The 15,871-nt window shown below is 37.7% G+C and overlaps 1 protein-coding gene across 1 annotated transcript in view; it reads right to left on the bottom strand.

Annotated features, from left to right (window-relative positions):
* LOC117298838 overlaps nt 1–15,871 on the bottom strand; it is a 137,745-nt gene that overhangs the window by 63,703 nt on the left and 58,171 nt on the right. Inside the window, exons 46-63 of the mRNA XM_033782183.1 lie at nt 15,236–15,491; nt 14,013–14,259; nt 13,385–13,436; nt 12,571–12,823; nt 11,560–11,806; nt 10,842–10,896; nt 9,746–10,001; nt 9,079–9,328; nt 7,964–8,018; nt 6,906–7,161; nt 5,744–5,898; nt 4,996–5,127; nt 3,708–3,914; nt 3,478–3,520; nt 3,052–3,203; nt 1,854–1,991; nt 1,122–1,380; nt 527–687 (exon numbers count right to left, since the gene is read on the bottom strand). Coding sequence (XP_033638074.1) covers nt 527–687; nt 1,122–1,380; nt 1,854–1,991; nt 3,052–3,203; nt 3,478–3,520; nt 3,708–3,914; nt 4,996–5,127; nt 5,744–5,898; nt 6,906–7,161; nt 7,964–8,018; nt 9,079–9,328; nt 9,746–10,001; nt 10,842–10,896; nt 11,560–11,806; nt 12,571–12,823; nt 13,385–13,436; nt 14,013–14,259; nt 15,236–15,491 — 3,174 coding nt within the window. The remainder of the gene's footprint in view (nt 1–526; nt 688–1,121; nt 1,381–1,853; nt 1,992–3,051; nt 3,204–3,477; nt 3,521–3,707; nt 3,915–4,995; nt 5,128–5,743; nt 5,899–6,905; nt 7,162–7,963; nt 8,019–9,078; nt 9,329–9,745; nt 10,002–10,841; nt 10,897–11,559; nt 11,807–12,570; nt 12,824–13,384; nt 13,437–14,012; nt 14,260–15,235; nt 15,492–15,871) is intronic.

Genomic DNA, 15,871 nt, shown 5'->3' with positions numbered 1-15,871 from the left:
TTAAAAGTTTTTGTTTGCGTTCGACTTTGCAATTAACCTTTCTAACGTTTGCGCAAGTTTATCAACAATTTTGAGTGGAACGAGTCGGTTGGTTTAAAAACAAAAAGGTAAGCAGACGACACTGTTTTCTTGTCGCGAAAATAATCATAGTGTGTTTTTCGGTGACTGGTAGGCTAACTCAGTCAGGTGGAGTTGAAATATCAAATTAAATAGGCGATGTCAATGATTACAAAAGAGGGCTAAATATGATGTACAATACAGCAAAAAAAAAATCGTTACAAAAAAACTTCGTACGGTGTCGCCATCTTTGTTCAAAGTGCCGCAATATTGATATCAATAGTGCGTAACCATTTGCTCCAATGAACGAAGACGTTTGCGCGAACGATTGCGATATGTTTGCGCATATGGAACGCACCCCATGCACAGATTCGTGTGTGGAAATAAATATCCCTGCCATTAAAATACATTGTCACTATCACTGTTAACAGAGAGAATTATGTCTTAAAAAAAGATTTATGTATTTTACCTGGTAACTTTGTCCATGAGATTGATCCATTGGAGTAGCACTGAGGGAGTGGAGATATTGATTCATCCAGTAGAACAATTCGACCTGTGCAGACTTCACCCACACATGCATCCATAGATAGACTCGATGATATCATGCCATCCAAAAGTTCCAGTTTGAATCTATAAAGCAAGACATTATGCACATGCGGTTTTATTATAAATTGAGAAGTGTAGATGGCCTTAGCTTTCGATCCAAACCGGACCTTCTTTAGAGGCATAATAAACAAGTACAAACAAATACATATCCATTTGTAGCAAAAGAGAAGCAAAGGATTACGGGAAGGGATCCAGAAAGAGCGGGAAATTTATAGCAAAATTTACTATTTTTATAAACAATAGGTGGCTATATGAACCAATAAGAGTAAAATGGTGACCCCAAAGGATGGTCAGTATGAAAGGGTGGATTACTGGACCATAAAAGTGCTATTGTAGGTATAACATTGCGGGGAAACAGGAAATGGTAGGATTAGACATATTTTTCAGTTTTGTGCAAATTTTTACAAAGCATTTTTTTGTATAAAATACTTTGGCAAACCCGCCCCCCCGAATCTTACATGAGTGATACAAAGTTTCCGATGGTGATCTCCTTATCGACACCAATGTCCAGCTGTGACAGTGATTTACTGTACTTCCAGTTACCAAACTGTAGCTTCAGCTGACCAAGACAGGGATCAACCACCATTGAGGCACTGAAGCTGTGATTGAGTGGTCCTAGGTTCACATCAAGGCAGCACTTTATTCCGAAACAGGATTCCAGGATTCCACAGTGCGCACTTGAGTCGAGGTTGCCAGGAAGCTGCATGTCGGGACAATCTGAAACAGGAATTACTCATTAATTTTATAAAGTGCAATTTTTTGCGGTGCTGGATACCATTTGATAAATAAAGGCTAAAATAATGTAATGACTATTTTTCAACAACGGCATTAGTACCATTACAACTTTTTGAGATATCTAGCAAAATAGTCTGCCCGTGGCCGCCATATTTATGTCACCACGTACTAGTTAAGGAGATATTTAAACAAAACAGGTCCAAAATAGCGGCCATTTTTAATTCCAAGATGAAGTGCAATTTCTGGTGGACCCTCGACTAAACATTCTTGTATTGTGTTACTTTAACCACGTGTATAGTTTCATGCTTTTAAGGGAAAGTGTTATCAGCTAAGCCGCCCCACTACTGGCAGTAACTTCTGAACTGTCAACCAATCTCTGAGGAAATCTGTTTGGCTCAAAAATATGTCCCTTGGTAAAAAAACTAATTAAAAAGCAAGGTATAGTGAGATATTACGTCTGTAAGACTGGATCCCATTCGGGTTTACACACGGATCACCATTGAAGAAGTCAGGTTCGATGCCTAGTTGATTTAAGAGTAACTCAGTTGCTCCCTGGACGACTTGTCCGGACACTGTTTGTACGAAACCATCAACTGTGAACAAAGAAAGGAAATGTGTTAAGGTGTCAAAAACAATGCTCTATTAAAGGCATTGGACACTATTGGTAATTACTATTGGTAATTAATATAAATAATTATTAGCATAACACCTTACTTGGTAATACGAGTAATGGGGAGAGGCTGATAGTATAAAATATTGTGAGAAACGGCTCCCTCTGAAGTAACGTAGTTTTCGAGAGAGAAGTAATTTTCCACGAATTTGATTTCGAGACCTCAGATTTAGAATTTGAGGTCTCGAAATCAAGCATCTGAAAGCACACAACTTCGTGTGACAAGGGTGTTTTTTTCTTTCATTACTCCCAACTTTGACGACCGTTTGAGCTCACATTTTCACAAGTTTGTTATGTTATGCATATGTTTAGATCAACCGAGTGAGAAGACTGGTCTTTGACAATTGCCAATAGTGTCCAGTGTCTTTAAACAAGGCATCCTTCACCTGAGATACAATCAAAAGCGTTTTAATGGTTAAAGGCACATGACACATTTGGTAATTGTCAAAGTAACATTCTCACTTGGTATATCCCAACATTTGCATAAATTAAAATAATCTGTGTAAATTTGGTGAGTACAAATTAGTCATCGAAGTTGCAAGAAAATAATAAAAGAAAAACACCCTTGTTGCACAGGTTTGTATGCTTTCAAAAGCTGTTTGGTGCTTAACAAAGGTTTCAGGCCCGTAGTCTTTTAATATGTAAGTAAGAAATTACCTCTTTCTCAAAAACTATGTTACTTCAAAGGGAGCTGTTTCTAACAATGGTTTATACTGTCAACAACTCTTCTAAGATCATTGCTCGTTGCTGAGTGAGTTTTTGTACCAACTGTTATTTTGAGTAATTACCGAAAGTGTCCAGTGCCTTTAACGAAACATAATTTGCTCAACGCATGTAAAAGAGAGATCGTCAATTCCAGCTTGTTGTTAAATGGTTGTCTGACAGTACAAAAGGCTTGTAAATAAAATATTACACTACAGCAAACAAAAGCTCTATTTTGAATAATTGTCATGAAATGAATTGTCATATTTGTACAAACTGACCTGAGAAGTTATAACTACTGAAGTCTTGATTGCAAATCGGGATAGGTATGGTCTGCACAATATCGATGTCGGTACAAAGTTCATCGATGCAGTACTCTAGAGTCAGGTCTACTTGAAACTCCATGGACTCATTGAGTTTGGTGATGGAGTATCTAGAAAACAAAAGGCAATAAATGGCAATTACGAGTGAAGATAAATATTTTAAGATAGTTAGAATCTTTGAAGGTTTTTTAATAAAATGTTGTGTTTTCCCATTGAGAGAAAACTATTGTTACTTCATTTATGTTGGAAACATTTAAAAAAAAAATTAATGCAAAAGCAAACTTCTTATATACAAATGTACAAGAATGTTGCCTATATAATGTGTGTGAAAAAAATCATGAATTAAAAAATGTTTACTTTTAAAGACAGATTTTTAAAACTTACCGTAGATTCATTCCAGGAGCAACTGAAACCGTGGTTGCTTCACCTATTAGAGACAAGAATTCATAATGACAAAACAATTTTGTGACGGATGAGACTTTTTGAAAGCACATTTGGCTTCAAAATGCACAATGTGGATCGAATGAACAAAGTCATATTTTAGAAGCAGTAAATATTGAAACAAAAATTGTTCTGACAAAATCTTAAACATGGCCATACTATTATTGTCTTACCCCACTCATATGTAAAGACCGATCCATGAAACATCCAAGTCTCCAGACCTAACGTGAAGGTGAGGTCACAGGGGTCAAACTTAAACCACGCTGTGGCCGAGACATCAGCTATCTTCAGATCCAAGTCGAGGCAACATCGGAGCTCTGTGCAGAATTCCCCAACGATTGAGCAGTCGCCAAGGATACCAGTTGCACTTGAACAAACATCTTTTGGGAATAGAACATAATTCAGATCAATTTACTAAAACAAACTTTTGGGTTGAACAAATATCAGTTTGGAGCCTTACTTAAACAGCGACCTCCCGATTGACGTGCCGGTGCTCTACCAACTTAGTTATCTTTGTAGCGGTTTTCCCAATTTGTCAATATCTTTGTTTGGTACAAGTCAGAATTCACTTCAATGTCCATTTGTGTTTCGTTTAATCCTCTGGATTAGTGCTACTTATGCGTGGGACAACATGCTTCCAAGCAACAGTAATCAAGTTTACTTTTGTTGTTCCTGACCCACATAAGTTGTTCCTTGTTGGTCTGTCCAGTTGTTTCCCTCAGTTGATTTACTCCCCATGCCTGCATGCTCCTCTTCAATTCATTCCTTTTGTTTGCTCATCTAGTTGCCCTCCTGTCATGTTCTGTTCTGTTCTGTGTTTTTTTTTAAATATATTTATTGTGTGCTTTTTGCTAGAATAATTATTGTATTCGTTATTATAATAATAATAATAATACTTCTTTACCTGTAACTGCTGTTCACAGCCAGGTATCACATCCAAGTTAACGATAAAGTATGCAACCGGATATCGCAGGTTCAAGTCCCGCTCTGGTAATTTTGTATTAATTTGTTTGGAAACCAAACACTTGTTTATGCTATAAACGTGTACATACATGTAATACAACTGCATGCCTGTATGCTTCATTTTTGAAAGGGCAAGGGCACAAACAAATTTTCTCTTCGCTAAAGGGCACCCTATGAGGCAATGATCAGGGTTCGCTCAGCCCCAGCGGACAGTCTATCCAGGACCGCTGGGATGGGCTAATCGCTTGCACAGATTCTTGTTCAGGAAGTACGTCACGTATGCAGTGCATAGAAATATGGTGCAGTATGAGTGTGATGCATGATGGGACTGCGCATTATTAAACCAATGACAGTGCATGATACGTTCGCCCATCCCAGCGCCTTTGGTTAAAGCAAGGCGCTGGGGACGAGCGAATGATCAGGGGGCATGGAGGAAGTCGTTGCCTGAATTGAAATCAGGCCGGCAACTGTATTTGAACATAAATTCTAACCATATACCTTGTCTATGATTGGAGCATGCCTTCCCTGACAGGAAGCTGCCTAGATTCAGGTGTCGGATTGCTGCATCGATAGCAAATTGTCCGATATTACCTCCAAGATATCCAAGAAACCCCGACACTGTGCCATCTCCTGAATAAAAAGACATTAATGTTGGAACTTGAATTGTCATTATACAACTACAAAGTTTTTCAGATTCACTCAGAAATAATTAATTAGTCCCTGGCCAGGAAGTTCCCTCGACCAAAACTGTTTACCATTTTTGACATGCCCAAACAATTAACGCGCTGCGTGTATTCATTCTCAATATTCATAATGCTTTTTACATTGTAAATTACCAGAATTTCTCTTTTACCAAAGTTGTATTTTAAAATGCACACAGGAGCTTTTATATTTTAAATTAGTTCTCATATTTTAATACTGTAGCCATGTGTTATAAATGTCCATAATGCCCCTTTTCTGTTTCTTGAATTGAGGCATCAGGAGATTTACTTGATAGTAATTTATTTAACTTTTTTGGAAAAAAACATCAGGGTGATAATTTTTGCTTTCTCCCCTATGTGTTTGTATATTATTTCTTTATCGCTCTTACTTTTGTACTTTTTACATGTGAAATTAATAAATGAAATAGAATTAAATGGAAATTAAAGACAATGAAAAAAAAAAGTAGTACACAGTTCAGTACAACAATGGGGGATAGCCAACGTGTTATTGATGCTCTGACACAAGGTAAACTATAAAAACGTACCGGGAAGAGCAAATGAATCTTCAGTGTTGCACAGCGGTATCGGAAGACGGCTACCCTCAAACACAGTCAGAGTGTTACATGCCCCATCCAAACAGAAGACAAGCTGTAAGTTCAACTCAAACTGCTTCTCTACAGTTAACTTGTCAACACGCCACCTATGTTAAAGATGAAGAAACGAAATGTTAAAAGAAAATAATATACCAAACTGTTCTTTTCAAGCTATCAGGGCCCATGTTTCATAAAGCTGTCAAACAGAAAATACTGCTTTTTAGCAAATGTCTATGCTAAGCAAAAATTGGGTGGAGCACAACAAAATGAGCTTTAGGACTTTTGGCTGGTAACCAATTTCTGAGAGCATTGTAATTCAAAATCAAGACCAAACTAGACTCAAGTGTCAAACTTTTACTTACTAGTCAAAATTCCACCTCCAGCTATATAACAAAGTCATGCTTATAATCCCTAATATTGCCGCCAAATCATACGGTTAAGGTTTGCTGCATTTCGTTATGGAACAATCTCCCTCTACACATCAAACAAGCTACCACTATCCAACGTTTCAAGAGTCATCCCAAAACATTTCTGTTCAATTCATCGCATACGTAATTTTCTTTTGTTTATCTGAGCACTTACAAACTTTCTTTTGAATGGGTTAGGGGCTAAATATAAATACAGTTGTTATTATAAACTATAGAACCCCTTGAGTGTACAAAGGTGTGGTGAAAAATATCTCAAAGTAAGGACGCTGGCAACGAAACGTTTGCTATCTGCAAACAAGCAAGAAACTGAAAAATAGCGGCATTGACTTTTTTAGAAAATTTGTTTTCAATGCAAAAAGTTTGCAGGGCGACATTACCTCACAGAAACCTTGCTGTAACACAACTTCTCAAAACATGTCCGTTCAATTCATCGTAATAAACTTTCTATAAGAGGGGTACGGGACTAAACATAAATTCAGCTGTTTTTATAGACTCAACACCCCTTTTTGAATTTATGAAGGTTTGGTGACAAATACCTCACAGTGAGCACGCTGTTAACAACACTTTGCTTTCTGTTAACAAGCAAGAAACTAAGTCAAAACTGAAAAATGGCGGTGGTGACTTTTGAAAAAAAAAAAAAAAATCCCAAGACAATATCAATATAGACACAAGTGGTGACAGTCTACCTCAAAGTCAGCACGCTGTTAATAACTTCGTCCCTGTAGTCACCCATAGTATAGTGGAATAAGGTGATACGCTGCTCCCAGTTCTCAAAACCGATGGACAGGTTGAAGTTGCAGGGATCCAAGATGAGCCATGCATTGACTGTACGTGTCACGATCTTAAAGTCCATCTCCAGACAGCATTTAATGCCAAGGCAGGACTCGGTGAGGGAACAGGAGAGGAAATCAGGAAGCTGGTCCAGATCGACACCTGGACAACCTTTAGAATTCAATTCAATTCAAATACACATTCATTTCCATACATCCATAAAAAATATCATCACTTACATGTATTACGGAGTAATGCTAAAATATATTAAGTAGCAGTAAACATAAATGTAACAGAGTAAAGGGCCGTTTTGATAAGCCGAAGCTTGTAAAAAAGCAGTCAGACAGACAAAGAAACCAACCAATCAAACAGACAGACAGACAAAAGGACAGACGAACATACATGTAAGACATGACACAACGAGTTTGTATACATGTATTAGCGACAAGATGGCAGAACAGTTTAAGCAGAACGAATACCAGGTATAAGTCATGTCTGCTTTATAATCATTTAGGCGATTTTTTTTAATAACAGTTGTCAAGATTTGCCTCTTCAAATTTTTCGTATTAGTGAAAAAAGTCATAATTGCTATGAAAAAAGGATCACCTGATGGACTAAACAAGAAATGGGCTCATCTGTTTTAATTATGGTTTTTCTCCCATGGTAATATTGTTTATCCAATGTTCAGATATCTGGTTAGTGTTCTAGTTCTTTGTCTGGTTGTTGTCCTTTTTTCGTTTGTCTTAGGTTTTCTCGTTTATTGCCTTTTCTTGTTTAATTTTTGTTGGATACTAATTTTGCGATTTGTTGTCTTTATCTGTTTTTTTTGTGCATATTAAAAAAAAAATCAGTCTTAGGTGGCAGACTTACAACTGAGGAGGAAGTTTATAAAGGTATTTCACGTTCTCAACAGAATTGAAAAAGTGTACAAATAAATATTTATCTCATGGACAACTTTTTGTGAAACACTTACTGCTTCTTAGGGTGCCCGGTGTTCCTCTATCACACTGTTCACTATGGAGATATTGCTATTGAAAAGACATGACAAGAAATTGTTGAATTTTCTATGGTTCATAAATTTATAATTTTGCAGGCTGCACCTCTAAAGGACGCAAGGACAAAAGTTCAGATTATCAACAATTTGTAATGTCTGTTAAACATTTTCAATTAATATACGTAGCTTTCACTTATAACTAAAATGCACCTTCACAGATTTCACTTCAACATGCATCAGACCGTTATTGACGTGTTTAAGCCACATAGCTGTGTTGCAGAATAAAGCAATTAGTAAACTTTGTTTGCTACTTTTCTTCAATCGACTGACATTATGGAATTGGGAGAGAGTCAGTATTGTTGAGCCCCTTTCTGTAGTTTTGGTAAACCCGCTATCGACCTCATTGTTCAGCCCCGTATAAAACAGCCTGTGCCCATTGAACTGGCTCAGATGACTTCAGGGCGTTGGTCGCACCACTTATATATTTATTTTCAATGTTCCTTCAGCCGCGCCACGCATCTGGAACTCTCTACCACTGAATCTTCGATCTTGTCTTTGTACTCCAAATTCAAGTCTCTTCTCAAAACTTAACTTATGTCACAGGTTTTCAATGACTAATTTTGTTGTGTCTGTTTTTCTTTGTGTTGTGTTTTGTTTTTGTTTTGTTTTTGGTTTTACTGCGCCTTGAACACCCAGCAGGGTGGATATGTGCGCATTACAAGTCTTATTATTATTATTATTATTACTAATTAACTAAAGGTAAGAAATTATAATTTAGTTCCCCAACATGAGTTTTATTCCCACATTTCTTTAGTCTAGTTTCTCTTAAAGACACTGGACACTATTGGTAATTGTCAAAGACTAGTCTTCACAGTTGGTGTATCTCAACATATGCATAAAATAACAAACCTGTGAGAATTTGAGCTCAATCGGTCATCGAAGTTGCGAGATATTAATGAAAGAAAGAAAAAAAACCTTGTCACTTCAGAGGGAGCTGTTTTTCACAATGTTTTATACTGCCTTTAAAGGGAAACGTAACAATATCTTAGAAAGCAAATCATCGAAACTGAAGAAAATTAGTAAAGTACTCTTACATTCAATCCATATTTCTCCAGAACTAGTTCAATTGCTGAATCTCCTATACGACCTCCTAGGTCCGTGATAAAGCCAGCTACCGTACCATCACCTGGCAGGGTGAATGTAACAGCGTTGATATTGCAGGTGGGTATTGGGACCCAGACATGATCCAAGATGGAGGTTGTCACGCATGTGTCGTCAATGCACAGTTCAACATCGAGAGTAACAGAAAATACCTTCTTCTCCTTTAGCTTATCAACCGAATAGCTACAAGACAAAATAACACAACCACTTATTATGAATGTGGTATATCTACTGTCTTTATGTCAATGTATTGTTTACTGTTCTATTGTCTTTATATTGGCATCTTTACTGAATATTTTCGTTTACCAGTTGTTAATTTTTAAGTCATATCTAATTATTTTGCTATGCGCTTGTGTGCGTTTTATGGAATGGGCGCAATGTATAAAAAATCAATCAATTATTTTTTATTTTTTTATTTATTTTTACCAATGACAGTAATGTTAGTTATGGATATTGGACATTCACATTATGTTTGCACAGCAAAAACCAAATGTTTTTTTAAAATATTCAATACCACTGAAAGTTACTTACTTTGCAATAACTTATAATCATGTAATAGCTACATGGTTAAATACTAATTCTCAAATTGTCCTAACCCACCTTAAAGTTACATCATCACCAATCATTTCCCTTTCCACCTTCCCCCACGTGTAACTAAACAGAGTAAAGTTACGCTCCCAGTTTTCAAAGTTCACATAAAGCTGGAAGTTACATGGGTCCACTTTGATCCTAGCATCGAGCATGAGTGTGGTGATGATGAAGTTCAGATTGACACAACACTGGATACCAAGACAGTGATCATCGGTTGAACACTGGATGATGTTTGCCAAGGCGGGGAGTGAGATCATTGGGCAGCCTGAAATTGTAAGGATGAGATAATTATCAATATAAACCACAAGGGAAACTGACTGGGTAAATTTTGAAATGATTTTTGGGGTTGACTAGAGTGGGATTCGAACCAACGACCTCCGGATTAACGTGCCGGCGCTCTACCAACTGAGCTGTCTAGCCCTATATTGGCGGTGTCCCTATTTTGTCAATATCTTTGTTCGGGGGTGCCAGTCAGAAGCCATACAACCGTAAACATTTCGATAAGATAATTAATCAGAAAGAACTATTGTGCAAGACAAAGATTCTGTGTAACAAAAGAATAGTTTTGATTGTTTGTTTGTAAGCTGAAACAATCTTGGATTTGAGGCATTCCATGGTAAGGTGGTTTGCGGTAACACCATGTGTGTATATAGACTTCTCAGTTCTGAAAAAACTGTCCTGCTTTTAAACTCTGGGCAGAAAGTAGAAAACCGGCCGGGACTACTTCTTTAGCTTACTGCACTACCGCGGAGTGAGTCTTAATTGGTCTCAACGTGTGGACTAGCTTGCCCTAGTCATCGTCAGGAGACTGAAACAAGGTACTCTCTAAATGTAAAAGAGTGAAAAACACCACTCTTTACATTCCGAGTCGTCCCTCATATGGCTCTTCAAAAAGAGTGGGGGTTATTTCACTCTTTTAGAGGGGTTTCACTCCAGGACAGAGTGAAAAATCACTCAAAAAGAAGCAAACTTCAATCTAAAAGAGTGGAAGACCACTCGAAAAAGAGTTGTCCCTCATAAGGCTCTTCAAAGAGTGCCTTTTCACTCTTTTGCATTTAGAGAGTAGATTTAACAATTGGTCAACAATAACAAATTAATACTGCACCTGTATTCATTGCCATAGCTGCTGGTAATTCACAAGATCTGCCACTCACAACATCCTGGACAAGTACATGTATTAAGCAAACCAAAAGCAAAGTGAAGTGTAATTTAACTTTTTCCCCAATAAAATGGAACATTATTTGAAAATGAAAATCTTCCTGAGGTGAACGTTGCTTTGGAACAGCGTTTACTGCAACTCAGAAAAGTAGGTACTTGTTTCCAAATTCAAAACACATCTCACAAATATCTATTTTGGAAACCATAGCTTTCGAACTTTGGTTGTCTTGTTTATTATCAGAGTTCTTGTTAACAGACACGGCGCACTACACTCTAAAAACTCCCGGGTCAGAATTGACCCCGGATTTGGGTCCCAGGGGGCCAGACCCATTTCTGGGTCTGTTTGACCCGGAATCCGTGTCAATGCGACTTGGAATCCATGTCCAATTTGGTTAAAAGCGTGGATTTTGACTCGGATTCCGGGACACATTGACACGGATTCCGGGTCAAACAAACCCATACATGGGTCTAGCCCACTGGGACCCAAATCTGGGTCAATTGTGACCCAGAGTTTTCAGAGTGTAGAAATGTTTAACATTGTTATTTTTATAATAATTTAATCCTTTTGTCCTTTGTCCTTGTCATTCATCTTAGATGAAAATAAGACTGACTGGATGCTATTGTTAAAATTACAAAAAACCCAAAACATTGGTCTTAAAACTCACGTCTAGATTCAACTTTCTCAAAACCAAATCAATTGCCGATTGTCCCACAGTGTCTCCAAGCTCCTCCAAGAATCCCCGTACTGAGCCGTCACCAGGTAGAGCCAAGGAGAAGTTGTTGTTACAGATAGGAATAGGGATTCTCTTTGCCTCCATGAGGGGGAAGTCCGTAGTCTCGTCGTCGACTTGGAGAGAGAATGCAAGATCGATCTCGTACTCCTTTGAAGCATCCAGTTTATCAATGGAAAATCTGATTAGAGTGAGAATAATTAGTGTTTGAAGCTTTGCATGGTTTGGAGAAATAGGAAGAAACTATAAATAAATAGTAACTTGCGGGTACGGTTTGGTCTCCAAGAGACCAAACCGGCTCTTTTCAGAGCCAACACTCACACAAAAGAGATTTACACATGGTTGTACCCGCAAGTTACTATTTATTTACAGTTTCTTCCTATGTTGGCGTCTTCCTCTTTCCAATATCTTTGATTGGGGTGCCAGTCAGAAGTCATACAACTGTTAACTGCCGTGTACAAATAAATGTTGATAAATGAGAAAAAAATCGGTGGGTCCGTTTGCATGATTAGCTAAAAAAGATATTTGATACACTCCTCATATTTAAAGGCAGTGGACACTATTGGTAATTGTCAAAAACTAGCCTTCACAGTTGGTGTATCTCAACATATGCATAAAATAACAAACCTGTGAAAATTTCAGCTCAATCGGTCACCAAAGTTGCGAGATATTAATGAAAGAAAAAAACACCCTTGTCACACGAAGTTATGTGCGTTTAGATGGTTGATTTCGAGACCTCAAGTTCTAAATCTGATGAGGTCTCAAAATCAAATTCGTGGAAAATTACTTCTTTCTCAAAAACTATGGCACTTCATCAGAGGGAGCCGTTTCTCACAATGTTTTATACCATCAACCTCTCCCCATTACTCGTCACCAAGAAAGGTTTTTTGCTAATAATTATTTTGAATAATTACCAATAGTGTCCACTGCCTTTAACAAACTTACTCCACACTCATCGCTTGCCCAACAGAGAATCTTTCCATCTTCCCCCACTCATACGAGAACAGTGAGATGTTGAAGTACCACATTCCCATTCCTACTGATAGTTTGAAGTCACAAGGGTCGATATCAAGCCAAGCCTTAGAGCTGAGCTGGGTTACTTTGAGGTCCAAGTTGAGACAGCAGTGCAGACTTGTGCAGTGGCTGTTTATACGGCAGGAAAACGTGGACAGGCCAGTGGGAAACTGAACTGGACAACCTAATGATTTCGGGAGACAGAACAGATTATTTTGATACATTTCAATTGAATATTTTATTAGTCATAATAAAAAGTACACAATGTTATTTTGCCTGGTGTGAAAACTTTATATAAGAAAACATCAAAAGTACAAATAAAAAATACATAGGCCTTGGTAGGACTTGAAACTTTGCACGGGGGAAATACGACATAGAAAGGTTTGTGGTAACACCATGTAATTTGACTATCTAAATGAGTTGGGGTGGTTCTGAAAAGAACCGTTGGTTTCAACTCGACGTTTCGATCAGTATGCTCTGATCGTTTTCTGGAGAAAAATACATAAACCACACCACAACATAGATTCAATACATCATAGATAAGGATGAAACACATTGTTAAAATGTACTTTCAAAAACTTGTACGACATTTTCACCTAATAGGCTTCGGGATTTAACAGGAATTGGGATTTAACAGTCCATATGTGTTCACTTTAGGAACAAACATTAAAACTTGTACGAGCAATGTAATATCTTCTTTTTGCAGAGTAATAGATGTTTCTGATGTCTTATTTCTTAAACGTACCTTCATCATTAGTTGCTGGAGGAAGACTACACGAATCCCTTGATAAGAAATTCTATAAAAAGAAAAATAATTTAATTACAAATAAGTTTTGTCATTACAGTTTGAATGTTGGCCATTGAAATCTAAAAGGTACTTTTGTTGGCCCTTATACAGTTCTGATTGTACAAACATCAGTTCGTGCTTTTAATGAGCTTGCCACTTGCCCAGCCATCCTCTGGGAGTCCACAAAAGGCAAGGCTTCTCGTGGGAAAAGAAGTCTCTCCTTCGTAGACACCCTGAAACGAGACACCGGCTTGGCCAGCGCTGAGGAACTATACGCTCCTGCATGCTGGATTTGAACATCTTGACTGGAGCATCTGGACTAAAATCACTGGGCAGGCTCGAGCCCCTACATGGCGCTCGACTTGATGATTTTAATGGGAACTAGTGTGTCCTGAGGTTGGTTTTCTTCTGATATTGTTGTATATATATTGTTAGCTCCTTTGTTAGTGTTTTAAGATCTAATTTTGTTACTGTAATTATCTAGAGCTCGCGAAATGCACAACAATTTCCGATGTTTTGGTTTAAACTGTTGAACTTTGGCTGAATAAAATAAATATATTATAATTTATAAACGCAATAAAGTCACCTTCAGCCCCAAACTGTCAAGCACCAAATCCACAGCTACATCAGTTACTTCACCAGCTAAGGTGTCCAGGTAACCAGCGATTGAACCATCGCCTGGTAGGGAGAGTGTAGCATTTGGGTTACAGATCGGGATGGGTACATGGGCTCCCTGTAACAGGTTGATCGGTGCGCAGGTGCCATCTATGCACAGAGACACTGAGAGGTCGATCAGGAATTCCTTCTGCGCTGTCAGCTTGTCAACTGTGAACCTGGTCACGAGGAATTAAAACAAAGATGACAACAAATAAGAGTCGATTCTGGTACACCGATTACACTCCTATTTTAGGAACTGGGGCTTGCCTCTGCTTGCACGTTTCTGGCAGTGCAATCTTCCCTCAGAATCATCTGCTCACCTGACTAATTCTTCGGACATTATAATAAATATAGCAAGCGGGGGTCGTCCAGGAAAAAAAAAGGAAAAGAAAAAAAAATGCCATAAAAAAGATGTGCCTTCCGCCAGACCTTGCTAATTTAAAAGAGTAAACATTCATACTTTACATAACAAAGAAGTCTAAAATTGTAGTAACAATTAAAAACAAAATATGGCAAGATTAACTTATCAAAAACGTTTGTTGTTGTATATATATACACTAAAAACAACGTATGACTAATAAAAACAGTTTATGTTTCCAAGCATCTCTATACACGATACTTAACATAAAATATTAAAGGCGGTGGACACTATTGGTAATTACTCAAAATAAGTATCATCATAAAACCTTTCTTGATTACTGAGTAATGGGGAGAGGTTGATATTATAAAACATTGTGAGAAACAGCTCCCTCTGAAGTGACGTAGTTTTCGAGAAAGAAGTAATTTTCCACGAATTTGATTTCGAGACCTCAAGTTTAGAGAAATCAAGCATCAGAAAGCACGACACAACTTCGTGTGACAAGGGTGTTTTTTCTTTCATCATTATCTTGCAACTTCGACGACCGATTGAGCTCAAATTTTCACATTTTATGCATATGCCTTTGACAATAACCAATAGTGTCCACTGTCTTTAAACCACCAAAATATTCCGGTGAAGGGGGAATTGGAGGTGTTTCTCCACTAAAACACGATTTATGTTCAATTAGGCCTTCCGTGCAAGCATCAACTTTATGAGTGTGGTTCACAATTATATCAGGTTTTCCGATCTATGAGTTCTAAGACACTTCTAAAATTAAAGTAGTGTTGGCTTACACAATCAGGGCAGCATCACTGATGTCCACCGTTCTTTCCACACCCCAGTCATACTCGAAGAGGGTCAAGCTTTTAGTCCAAGATCCAAAACCAACCGACAGCTCGAATTCGCAAGGGTCTAGAACGGCCCAAGCTGTGGTAGATAGTCGAGTGAAGATAAGATCCAAGGAGGCGCAGCAATGGATACCAAGACATTGGTCGTATACTGTGCAGGTCAGTATGTTCGTTGCTGGTGGTTTGTTCATCAGTGGGCATTCTATTGGGTTAAAACATTCAGGTTTCAGGTTTCAGGTTTATTCTCCATACCATGTATTCATGTACAATGTAAGGGAAAAACTAATTAAAGAACTTAATAACAGTAAGGGAAGGTCGCAGACAGAAAGCCTAGGCTTGTGCAGGGTCTGGCCTCTACAAAAAGAAGAATATATAAATAATAAGTTACAATCATGAGTTTTGAAAATAGATAAATAAGCAATATTCAGTATGTGGTTTATTTATAGAATAATTTAATTTAATAATTATTAATAACATGACAAGTCAACAAATACAACTTAAAAGAAAAATAACCATCTATAACTTTTATTAATATTGAATCATTATGGCAATTTAAGTAAAAGATCATAAAGCTCCTAGTTA

This window comes from Asterias rubens, chromosome 13 (genome assembly GCF_902459465.1).
Source record: "Asterias rubens chromosome 13, eAstRub1.3, whole genome shotgun sequence".
In the NCBI taxonomy this organism is placed as follows: domain Eukaryota; kingdom Metazoa; phylum Echinodermata; class Asteroidea; order Forcipulatida; family Asteriidae; genus Asterias; species Asterias rubens.
Note: the sequence above shows the minus strand (reverse complement) of the source record. Positions and strands in the feature narration are given on the sequence as shown.